The sequence below is a fragment of the Pinus tabuliformis genome, chromosome 8 (genome assembly GCF_031772625.1).
Source record: "Pinus tabuliformis cultivar Carrire ecotype Pingquan chromosome 8, CPIR1, whole genome shotgun sequence".
Taxonomy (NCBI): domain Eukaryota; kingdom Viridiplantae; phylum Streptophyta; class Pinopsida; order Pinales; family Pinaceae; genus Pinus; species Pinus tabuliformis.
This window is the reverse complement of record NC_142294.1, coordinates 45,308,442-45,321,434: the sequence shown is the minus strand read 5'-3', so window position 1 is coordinate 45,321,434 and position 12,993 is coordinate 45,308,442. Positions and strand designations below refer to the sequence as shown.

The window sequence follows — 12,993 nt, the reverse complement described above, 5'->3', positions numbered from 1 at the left end:
GAATTGTCATGTCAACGAGAAGCAACCAATTGTTTCCTTGTCTTCTATTGAGGTATGATAGAGAATTCATTTTTCCATTAAAAATAAATGATATAATTAATGATAAAACTAAATAATAATATATTGTTAGAACTAGAATTTATTAAATTTGTTAGAACCCAAATATTTGTATATCTCAAGATGTGTTCATATCTCTAAAAATATAAGATTTTCCTATCTATGCAAACCATTGAAACAATTCATCTATGAGGAGAATAATTCCTCAAAACTTTTATGTAAACATGTTTTTTGTTTTTCTATTTCTTTTTATACTTCATTATTGCTAAGCTATACCATTCATTTAACTAATAAAATATCATCTTAAAAACTAATATCAACGAGGCCCAAATCGCCTTCATATTTAAATAATATTGTAAATGCTTAAAAAACACATAAAACCATCCCAGCAATTTATCATTCAATTCTTGGCACTTGTTTGTAACTATTCAATTTTTTTTTGTCACATGGAGTGTCCACTCGAAATTAAAAATTCTTTTTACATTTACATTCTAAAAATTTCTCTTAAAAACTATAAATTAAAAATTAAAATTACATGAATGTTTCAATTTTTTTTTATCTAAAATATTTAAATAAATAATTAAATAAAATTAATAAAAAATAGGATGGATATAAGTACACGGAAACTCTTATTTCATAGACTATAGAAAAGTAAATGCTGCTTGACATATCAAGTATTTACTTTTCACCTTCTAAGTGACACCACGCCCATCGAGATAACAGCCTCGAGAGAAAAAGACGAAAGATAAATACCTGACATGTCAGACAGCATTTACTTTTCTATGGTCTATGAAATAGAAGTTTCCATAAATACACTACACTTAAACGTGTAAACTTGCTATTAAACAAAAATATATTTTTATTTCCAACTCTTAAGTCACCACTGCAGAGATATTGACTTCGGATGGGCCCTCGAGGTATTTTCACGATATCAGTATTTCCTTTTTCCATATTTTCTAATCAAAGTTTGTAGTAGTTTAATTTTCCTCTGAAGTTTGGGGGTTTGTTTGTTTGTTTTTTTAATATATAGTATTTTTAAGATTTAAGACTATATTTGAAGAAGTGACAAATTTTTAAATTTTGAAATATTGAATCTATATATAATAGGTTTGTTCGATAAAAGTGTTAATTTTTTTTTTCAAAAAATATAATTTTAAAAACAAATTTTAATTTTAATTGATTGAATTTATATAATCTAAATATATTAAAATTTTTGAAAAATATGGAATTTATTTTTATTTTTAGAAATATAATATATTATTGTTTAAGCCTTTGTCATGGTTTGTTTTTTCATTTGGTCTGGTTCTGAACCATACATGTGAGTTTGAAAAGGCCAACAATTTCTCTTATGTGATTTCTATAAAGACTTTGCTTAATAAATATTATATTATGAAAATATTCAAAGTTCTTTCGAAAATAAAATGAATGTATGCACATCCTAATATCATGTCAATTTCTTGTCATTCATCCTAATATCATGTTAATTTCTTGTCATTCATTTTGACCAGAGAGGTTCATTCTACAGGGCTATGATGTATAAAGTGTCCTTCTGTCATCAAAATTGAATTTTTGCTCCTGTCCACTCATAAAAAAAATTTCACGTGAAGAAATTAGATCCCTTATATTAAATATATATTTAAAATGAATCTATGCTGGTATTAAAAAAAAATACCCACCTATAAAACAAATTCATCAATTCTAATTGTCTCACCAGTTCAGGTTTATTTTATTTTAATTTTTAGACGAAGCCTCTCAACCAAAACCAAAATTCAAATGCCCACACATGCTATCTGTAACTCATTGCCTTTTTCAGGACGAAATTCTGAATTCAAATTTCGTATGATAAAAGTAAAAGCAAACGGTAATCAGAAATCTCCTTTCTCTTTTTTGGGTGAGACGAGGAGGACTGGTCTACACAAGCTAGAGAACATCAGAGGCCAGATAGTGGTCTGCACATGATTTTCTGTTTTGTATGTCTGATAAAAAGTGCAGAAACTAAACAGTAGGAAGCGAAGATGTTTCGTTTCTGGAGAGAGGAAGCAGGCCGTATACATGATGGACCTCTGATTTTGAGATGGATCCTCTGTCTTTATCTATTGCATAGCAAATATAAACTGTGTCTATCACATTGTCCAGAATACGAACAAAGAAGCCGAGAATCACGAAAAGCACCAGCCACGCAAAAGCTGTCACGTAATAGGCGTCCCTTCCAAGTGAAGTTGCAGCCTTTAGTATTATCCAAACCTGCAAGAAATCATAATTTTTTTCTCACTAATTCATCTTGGTATGTTATATTGCAACAGGGAGAATAAATAAATAAATGTGTGCTTACTTACCATCATGGCATAAACAAGAGAAACAACAAAGAAAATTCCAAACAGTAAGCGTGTGGAGACTGTTTCAACCACAACAGCAGAAAGAAGATTTCTCCTCAGAAGCTCGTATGCCATCTTGGCAGAAGAGCAGTAGTTTTCCCCTGTAATTGCTGTGAAGTTGATTGTGAACTTATTCACAAACTCCATGGTTGACAATATGCAATTGAGACAGAAACCAAGTATAAAATTGAAAACCCCATGACCTGATGATCTACTAGGGGCTTTGCCACTGGTGCGTGCCTTTTCAACAACTGCTCGAATCATTTGCACCACTGCAAAGATTAGGCCTGAGAAGCAAACCGTACCAAATGAAGGACCAAATGCATTCCTGCAAATTTCGGCCATATTAGCAGTTTAGATAAATTTATGGAGAAAAAACAAATCTTATGGACCACATGCATTCCTGCAAAGTTTAGCAACAATTCATGACTAGTTTAGATAAATTTGTCTAAGAAAAGTAAACTGTAAGTACTAAATACATTAGAGCTTATCAATTACTAAATGTATTAGAGCCCATAGATTTAGAGTCATGGATTACATGTGTATTAGAGTTCATAGATTAAGACTTTGAAAAATTGTGTTTAAGCTATATGATAATCATAAATCTATTAACTAGTTTTTCCATTTTAGCTTTTTCAGTAAAAAAATTGTATTTTATATATGGTTGTTGCTATGATTCTTTCCTCTCCCAAATTTTTTTAACAGATGTTGAAATAATTTGTAATTTTTTTATATTATAAATAAAAATAAATATAAGAATTTCTCTCACTCCAGTGCTGCGGAAGTATGCTGAAGTAGCCATGTCTGTAAACTCAGACATTAGTTTTCTGAAAATATCATACTTTGCAGATAAAAGACCAAAAATCAATTTATGAAGTGAATAACACACCCATCCCACCTTAAAAATATATTTATTAAAAATAAACAACAAAAGCACAACGTTTGGTCTTGCCTCAAAACTATATTCTGCAATCTCTCCAAACAGGAAGGCTCTCCAGTGGATGAACCCTTAATTCTCAAAAGCATTCTTGACCATACAACGTAGGCCAAAATAGATATTTAGCTTTCCCCAGCTATGTTGTATGCCACATTCTCTATATAAATCCAAACTTAGCCAATCTCAACTTGGAGGGCAAGCCAGTTCAGAACTGATATGCATTGGAAAGGAAAATATATCAATCAAAACCCAAGTAATTTTTTTTTTTAAATAATAAAAATATCCATTTAAGATCAACTTAGTAATATCTTTAACTTTGTAATATTTTTAACAACTGGAACCTTAAAAATTTGCTTCTTAAATTTCCTGAATACAATTTGTGTGAGGACTATTGAAAGATCCAAACTCCTTACAGAGATGTAATCAGTAATATCCCAATTGTGCGAGGAGTACTGAAATTTTCAGTGTTTTTCATCCAGTAGGTTTATGTTTATGTTTATATATATATAATTTTGTAAATAAATAGTAAAAAAATTATTTTAATCTACTTATTAAATTAAGAATGGGAATAATTATGTGTGTTTGTTTTTTACATGTGGGAAAATTTATCATAATTTAGTGGTCAAACCAGCCGTGAGGACAATCATCTCTGGCTACTAATGGCAAATGCAATAACCTGCTGGTGGTCAGTAAGGGGGCAGACTTTCACTCCTTCCACATGCCTCTAGAGTTTGGCCCGTTAACCTGTTTCCTTATGTATGAGGAAGACGAGCTCTTAGCCAAACAAAAGCAATTTTAGGAGATACTGCAGATCTAATTATATATCTGTTATAGGCCAATGCAAACTGATTTATTATTATTGTTAAAAAAACTGAATTATCTAAAAAAAAATTATTATTGAAATTTCAAAATCTCAGATAACTAACCATTTCCTTGCATTCCAGAAAAACAAAAAGAAAATAAACGCTTAGCTAAACATTTTTTTTAAAACTTGTTAGATTTTAAAAATTAAAATAAGAAACAGAAACAAGTTCTTTTGAAACAAAATTGACAAAATTCATTAAACTACCTTATTTCAGTATTTAAAAGTGAAAATATAAAAATAAATGAATAAAATTAACCCCCAAAGAAGCATTAAATAACCCTTTGAGAAGCTCAGTTTGCATCTCTAACACGTCAAAGAATTTAATAGCATGCATAAGTTGTGACGTTTACCCACTATGTAACCACTAATTAAAGTTTTTACCTGATGCCATTCCGGCCCAGCTTCCTTTCACATATATATTTTGCAACTTCTCTGCTCAAATAAAAGAAAAAACAGAAAACAACGGAGAAACTCCTGACCTGACAGAATGTCTGATGGTTGCAGTTGAGGAGGTTACAGATATTTGAAAGTACCACTGTGCAACTGTACCACTGATTACATACACTTGAGCCTCAAACATTGTTGTTGCAGACCATATTATTGTGAAAATGGCTATCCCATAGTAGGCAGGTACCCAGGGGTCCTCTTTCCAAACACAACAATCAATCCCACTAACTCGCCCACATAAATATTCATACTCTTCAATCTTTGAATTGGGCATAACTTTACCATTCATACGGGCAAAGTAGAGGAAAACAATAATGGATCCCAAGTACAGAAAGAGCAATAAAGTTAACCCAGGTAAAACCAATAACAACCCCATGTTTCTTCTAAGAGCTTCAGAAGCAGTGTGAAGAATTCTAATTGTCAGCTCTATGCTGTCTCTGTTTGAATAGATGACCAAAAGAATGATCCCACATAATGCAAATATGAACAGAAATGCAGAAATCCTGAGAGCAAGGCTAAAAGATTCTTTGCAATGTTGATTGACTGCACATGCCACAAACCATAATGTATTCATAAAAATGGGAATGAGGATGAAGAAAGGCAGGCAGGCATAGACAATGTGTTTTGTGAAAGTGTTGAGCAGCCATAGCAGACCAAATAGACAAGGAGTACTGAAAATCAGAGTAACTGCAAGCATCCACACCAATTCCTTGGAAAGATGTCCTAGATGCTGAAATTGCAGTTGCAGTTTATTAGAGATCAATGTGGGTAGTTTTCTTTCTTCATCCTTGAATTTATCTCTGGTAATCAATAGGGAGGCATCTTTAGGTGATGCCAAACTCTGATCAGCAACTTCTCTCACACATCTGCTGGAATCATGGTGATAAACAAAGGATCCTACATGCTTATAGTTGTTATTATGATGGGCAATGGAAAACACACCCCCTGCATATGTTGCCAGCACAAATATCATAAAAATGGCAAGGAAGCATATATCATGATAAGATCTGTGTCCATAGTTATATGTAATTGCTGAATAGTTCTCAACAGTGGAAATCTCTCCCTGGTACTGCTCATTCTGGTGCTGTAAATTCTTGGACTTTTCAAGGAGAAGATGTGAGGAATCGTCGAACGATCTGAATGGTGTCAATCCACCACGAGGGTTGCTCTTACCCCCCATGTTCCAATGAGGAGCTGAACTTGCTCGCATCATTTCTATGGAACCTGCAACTTATATTGTTCAAATTAAACAATAGCCCATTGTCCATGCTCTTTTCAATATTCCCCCCTACTTTCTGTTTGGCAGGTTGGACTGTCATAACGCTTTTAAAGCAATTTGGATTACCTAAAGTGAAAGTGCAGGGCAGTGTCCTGGCTGCACCATGGCACTGGAGTCTAATTGTTGTCACAAACTTTCAAAAAAGTAAAAGTAGTTGAGATGCTTGTCTGCACAATAACCCAGTGACCCACTTGCTCTGATTATTATTTTTATTAACTTTTTTTTTGGGTTTTTCTTTCCGAAATAACATTTACCTTATATATTATATTTAAGCTTTCATTCACCAATTGATCTGTTTCTACTAAAGTTAATGTCACATCTTAGGTCTAGCATGTATGTAGCTTGCTCAATGTATACATTTTTTAAGAATAATAAAAAAACATGTTTATTTTTAAGAAACAATAATGTTAAGACGGGGAGAAAAGCTTAAAAAAAATAAAAATAAAAATAATACACTATAAGGATTAGAGAAGTTTAAGATTTTTGTGTTTTTCTGTTTTGTTTTGTGTTTTTTTATTTTTATTTTGTTAATTTTTTTAAGATTAGTAGGACATTACATATTACATATGTTTACATTATTTGTAGCATATTATATATGTTTACATTGTTTTGTAAGATATTACATATTACATATGTTTACATTATTCACCTAGGGAGGATTTGAACCAAGAACCTCGGGGTACCAAAGTCCTCCCTCACACTAGCGTCACAAGTAGGAATGCCTCACCTAGGGATGCCTCACCTGACCTTTTTTATTTTGTTGACTTGACCCACTGAGAATTTGAATCTTGAATCTTATGGTGTACATAATACTTCATGTCATCACCATGGAAAATTGAATTGCCCTTGAGGACATACACTGAAGCTAAATTTTTATTTTTAATTTTCATGTAATTTTGTGTCAAATTATTTTAAATTTTTTGTTTTTTTGGTAATTTTGTGTGAAATTATTTCAGGTTTTTTATTTTTATTTTTTGTGTAATTTTGTGTGAAATTGGTTTAGGTTTTTATTTTTATGTTTTGTGAAATTTCATGTGAAATTTGGTAAGAATGTGTTAGAATTATGATTTTGGATTATGGATTTGGAGTGCAATAAAAGATTCTTGAATTTTATAATTGCCGGTCTAAAAATTCATAAAGATGACAACACTCACAAATTGATACAAGTTATCTAATAAAAGTAAGAAGGTTGGAAACTATACTTGAGCATAATGACATATTGATTCTTTTTAGGTTAGATGCAGTGACCACAAATTTGACATAGTAAATTTCCAAATTTAAAAGGGACATAAAGCCTTATAAATGGGGTCTCAACAATCAAGCGAACCAAGTTGAATTAAAGAAGGATATTCAAAGGTAAAGGAAAACATAAAGGAATGTGACAACCCTTTTTTCTACCCCTCTTATAAATGTCACTATGAATTGTAATTAATGTAAATAATGTGGATGTACATGTAATCACTAGGTTGGAGGAGTGGACATAGATTCACAAGTATGAGGAGGAGGATTTTCTTGTGTTGAATATAAACACAAGCCACTTCATTTATTTTACTACCTATCTCCCTGACAAATTTACGGCTCTGCTGGTGCAAGCATTGAAGTTGTGTATGGGAATCTTGCAGTAAAGGACAAGTCCATGTTGTTCATATTCACATAGGGAGTGTTGGTGTGGTTAACATGCAATAGAAGGGGCGAAAAGCAGAGGAGATTGACAAGAGAGGTCAATTAGAGTTGCACAAACAAGGAACATGGAGAATGCGTAGAAGACAATAGAACACAGAGCACGAAAGTGGTAGCGAATGAGGTTTTGCAAGGGAGAAATGGCATTCTCTAGCCAATGCTCTATAATTAGGACAATGTTCTTTGTGATTTATTGAGGCCAATGGTGTGCTCCTGTGATTGGTTGGCCAGTGAATTTTCAATGCATAATTGAATCACTCAGTGCTTGCCCTGGGGCTGATAAACCACTGCGGTGGTTTTTGGAAGGCTAATAAACCATTCAATAGGCTTAGACACCTAGATAATTGTTGAAAGGCATTGATAAACCACTAAGTTTTTTCCTTGGGAATGATTTGCTTGCTCACTAAGATGATAAACCACCTGGATAGAGGGATCTTGACTCCTGCAGTGCTTTCCTAGAAAACCCAGGTGATAAACCACCTATATAGTGTATTCATTCCCCTAGAATTGAACAATACTTCACCGAGCCTTGGGTACCCGTGAATGATTTCTATTTGGGTAGTGGGTCGTTGTGGTTCTTACTATTGGAGGTAGTTGACAAACCACTTGGACATCAGACCCCTCTTTCGATTATCTGTTTGACTAATTATTGGTGTGAATACCCTTGAACAATTAAATCTTCGAACTCTGAATTTGGCTTGTGGGTGATCAACTACAAGAAATATGACAATGTAGTTGGCCCGTGGTTGGGTTGAGAGTTGAATTCCCTCCCTCAATTCCCAGTCATTCCAGTTAATCAAATATGCGTATTTACTTGTACATGTGTGCACTATGAATGATGAATAATGATTGTTATATGATATGACAATGTGTGTATCAACACTATTAATAGAGGAATGTGTTATTCCTATTTATTTATGATTACATTTTTATATGTATTTTCTCATGGTCATAAGGGGCTTGGAGACCTCTGCATTTATTGATATGTTCATGAAGTGTAGAGCTAGTCATATGGCCATGTATGACTGCCAGATGTGCTTGACAAAACTACTATGGATTGTGATTTCCATTGTCTAATAATTTGTGAATAACATGGCTTTGTGATTGTTTAAACATTGTTGAATGATTTCCCTTGCAAGGGACTTAAAATGATGTAATGTATGATATGTTGTTGTATTTGAATTTACAGAATAGTGTTTGCAATGGCCTAGCCTATTTTAGTCCCTAATAATAGGCATGTTGATTGGTCCTTTGGTGGTATTATGGTTATGCATAATGTTTGGTATGTTCAGGGTTTGAATATAGGTTTTAACTTTGTAGAAATGGTGTTTTGAGCAACACTAGGATTCAAGGAAAGCTTGGGAAAAGTCCCTTAAAATTTTTAGAATTTCTAAGTTTGAGTATCGTAGAGAATCATACTTATATCCAAGGTTGGATAAGTCATTGACAATATTTTTAATCTAGGCCAGATGTACTTTAGGCCTAATGAATGTATATGGGAGACTAGGCATTTGGTCAGTGTATGCTTGCTCATTTTTTGGAATGCATCGGATGTGAAATAATTCATATATCTAATTAGTTGGTTGAAGTATCCAAAGTAGCGCATGCTTGGAGGTTTTATCAACTCAAGGTCAGATCCACTCGAGTGTATGATGTATTTGAGATTTGGGATATCTGCAGTTTAGGGAAAGATGCCAATTTGTGGAGCCCCAGATGTGAGCTAGGGCCAGATACCATTGAATGGACATAAGGGAGCTTGAAAGATCTGGGGGATGCATAAATAATGCACCATGGTAAATATTGTGCACATTAGATTTATCTTATGGATCGGATATAATGTGGAAATGAAGTAAAGAAATAAAGGTCGTCGGTGTTACGAGACCCGTGAGGAGAGCTATGGCGGAGGATGCCACATTAGTTGTGGCGATTACATGAAAACATGTGGGCTCCATTGTAGGTCTTGCGAAGGTGTAGATCTAGAGTTTTGGTGATCCGAAGGTTGAGAAATAATGTGTTAGGGGGAAATATTACACACACTAGATTTTATATTGAGGATGAATATAAAGCATAACTATGTAAAAGCACCACGAGGTCAAGTTTGGTGGGACCTACTGATCTAATTCCATGTGGATGCCACGTGGTAGTGCAATGTTGATGTGGCATCATGTGATATGATGATATTTGATTGAACATAAGTTTCAATCTAAGAGTTGGATTGAGATAAAATTTATATTGTCGGAAATCTCTTGACGAGATGAGTGTGATGATGTTGTCCAAAGTTGATTTCGTTAACTTTGGAGGAGGAAATTTTGTAACACCATCTTCGTAATGAGACCATGGAGGTTAGGTTAGTTAAAATTAACACCTTCCACAACCTGAAAAAGAAAAGAGGATGGGAGAGAGTGTTAAACATGACACATAACAATGAATGAGCCCATACAATCAACTCTACAAATATATTTTTTAAAAGAGAAAAAAATGAAAACGGAACCTCTCAAGACCTCTTCAATGTAAAATCAATCATGAAAGAATTACAACTAGTAAAAAAGAAAAATTAGCTATATATAATTTACATAAATTAGATTCTTAATTGATGCCATTATGTTTATGTCATTGCACCAAGCTAAACATTTCAATTTCTTTTATATCCTGCTTGAATTGGATGATTTTATATATTGCTTGATAGATTGAGATTGAAGGTGGGCTTAAGTTAGGTATATGATAGTTGTTAGCTTATGAAATTGCACATTATAGTCACAGATACAAATATACAATGCACCATGCAATGAAAATGACAGGTACTATCCATTATGGAAAAAAATGAATTAGCAATTCAACATGCTTTGATATATAGATATGAAAACCACAAGCAAGAAATCATTTTATAGAAGCCTTGATGACAAATTTAAAAGTTGGGGGAGGAGATATATTTTTCATAATCATAAGAGACTTTGGTTTTAGCATTTCAACAAGTTTTGTCTTGGTTCAGAGCTATTGAGGCCCAATGTTTTTTGACATAGCCTTCATGAAGTGATCAGGGAATTTGATAATTTAACTGTGAAATGTAGACCCCTTCTTTCACATACTAAGGATTTTCTTCCAATTTTTTTTCCACTTCAACCATTTACCTTAACCTTTTTCCATATGGAGCAATGTAGTCCGCACTTTCGAACCTACAGGTTTCTTCTTCTCTGGTAGAGAGCAACTGATCCCATCTTGTGGGAGGGCGAGGTATATCTTGCTTTTTAATTATTCATAGATGAATTTTATCTTGTGAGAGTTCAACTGGATCATCACATGAAGCATTTGGTTGCCACACAGAGGATTTATTACACACCTAGGAATTGACAGAAGCACAATGTTGAATAATTTCATATTGTTCCTTACTTTGGAAGAATCTCCATTTAAGGCATTTCCATGCACCAATAGCTGGAAAAACCCTTGAAGGAGGGGAGGAAAATTATTTAATATTGGAACTAAATATCCTCATTTTACTCGAGATGAAAATGTTTCTAAATCTCCCTTTATGCAACAACAAAAAAAGTTTCATTCTCACCATAAACAAAATTGCAATATGTTTGAACTGAAAGAACCGATCAAAAAAATTGTAGATACAAACTAGTGTTGTGAAGGAGATGACCAAGTAAACAAAATTTAAATGCAAATATGGGTCGAAAATGAAAAGAGTTTGTAGGGAGGATTACCGTATAGTGCTCTCAGATTAAAGAAAAATTACCTAGAGAGTCTGAAACTCGCCCAATGGTGTTTTTCTATTAAAGGATAAGGCACCAATAGTGTAAAGATGATGTTACAAATAATAGTTTTCTTTTGTATTTATATACAATTTACAAGTATAGGTTATGTGTTTAGATTTTAACCATTTAGGAATATAATAAATGAATATTGATTAAGTTAGTAAGAGCTATATTTAGAGATACTCATACAATAATAATTATAAGAGAGTGTGAACACTCACTAAATTACTTTAGTGATTATAAAGTGAGGTTGTGAACATTGAATAAGTTTGTTGGATTTATATTTAGAAACAAAATAATAATTATAAAGTGAGGGTGACCTTGAAACTTACCTTATCATCTTAAAAACTTTCTTTATCCCAAGCACATGTAATGGAGAAAAAAAAAAGGTGTATATAAATAAGAATGGGTTTATAGATATCCAACTTACATATGTGTAAGGACTCTGGACACCACATATCTCCACGATATTGTCCACTTTGGGCCTAAGCCCTCATGGATTTGCTTTTGGACTTACCCCAAAAGGCCTCATACCAATGGAGATATTTGTCCATCCTTATATATCCATGATCCTCCCCACCTCTAGTCAATGTGGGACTTTGGTCGTATACCCAACAATCCTCCCCTCGAACAAAGGACCATCGAGCCTCCCCTCAAACGATTATCCATCCGTCCACTCTCTACCAACCAGGATTCTCCGCTCCAATGCGTTGGAAGCACACGCCTTATATGGAGCACCACCTACCTCGAGAGCTTGCTCTATCCCAGGTCAACTCCTCTTCACCGTGTTGGGACCAGGACACGTCCATGAAGAATCCGGAGCACACCGCCTGTCTAACCGAGCTCATCCACGGATCCCATCGTGATATTACCGGGGCCCACCACCTTCGTTTGGTATTCTGAGGATTCATCCACTTGGCTAACTTCGGGGCATGGCTCTGATACCACTTGTAAGGACTCTGGACACCACATATCTCCACAATGGTATGATATTGTCCACTTTGGGCCTAAGCCCTCATGGATTTGCTTTTGGACTTACCCCAAAAGGCCTCATACCAATGGAGATATTTGTCCATCCTTATATATCCATGATCCTCCCCACCTCTAGTCAATGTGGGGCTTTGGTCGTATACCCAACAATATGGGGTTATATATGGCTTTATAGATATTTGAATTAAATATGGGGTATTTTGAGTTAGTTATATTGAAGTTGGTTATTCATAAACCCACTAATTGTTGTATTTTGGGTTGGCTATATCTTGGGTATCCATGAATCCACTTTCAATGGTTTTTGAGTTGTGTATCCATAAACCCACTTTAAGTGGTATTGAATTGGGCATCCATAAAGCCACACTTGGTTGTATCTGCACTAGGTAACCAACTCCACATTTTATTTGAGTTGGGTACACATAAGCATACTCTCTTTAAATTTGGACATATCTAATCCCATATTTAAGTTGGGCTTCTATAAACCTTCTCTCATTTATATACATTTAGTTTTTTCCATTACTTGTTGTTAGGATAAATAGAGTTTTTAAGATGATAAAATCAGCTTCAAGGTCACCCTCACATTATAATTATTATTATTGTGTTTATAA

General features: G+C 33.8%; 2 protein-coding genes across 2 annotated transcripts; both read right to left on the bottom strand.

Moving 5' to 3' along the window:
* Positions 1 to 1,856: 1,856 nt before the first annotated feature.
* Positions 1,857 to 2,703, bottom strand: LOC149234056 (uncharacterized). The gene is made up of 2 exons (XM_089461099.1): positions 2,394 to 2,703; positions 1,857 to 2,301 (listed from the first exon to the last, which is right to left on the bottom strand). Exons 1-2 carry the CDS (start codon positions 2,694 to 2,696, stop codon positions 2,053 to 2,055), a joined length of 552 nt encoding a protein of 183 aa, XP_089317225.1. The 5' UTR covers positions 2,697 to 2,703; the 3' UTR covers positions 1,857 to 2,052.
* A 1,967-nt stretch (positions 2,704 to 4,670) lies between these two features.
* LOC149234055 (uncharacterized) lies at positions 4,671 to 5,894 on the bottom strand. Its single transcript, XM_089368141.1, has one exon. It carries the CDS (start codon positions 5,892 to 5,894, stop codon positions 4,671 to 4,673), a length of 1,224 nt encoding a protein of 407 aa, XP_089224267.1.
* Between the last annotated feature and the right edge of the window lie 7,099 nt (positions 5,895 to 12,993).

What these genes read in the sequence shown, in the direction of transcription:
- LOC149234055 (XM_089368141.1), bottom strand. Translation starts at nt 5,894, where the DNA reads ATGATGCGAGCAAGTTCAGCTCCTCATTGGAACATGGGGGGTAAGAGC.
- LOC149234056 (XM_089461099.1), bottom strand. Translation starts at nt 2,696, where the DNA reads ATGATTCGAGCAGTTGTTGAAAAGGCACGCACCAGTGGCAAAGCCCCT. An exon ending in CTCTTGTTTATGCCATGATG is followed by an intron (nt 2,302 to 2,393) that starts GTAAGTAAGCAC and finishes GATTTCTTGCAG; the next exon opens with GTTTGGATAATACTAAAGGC.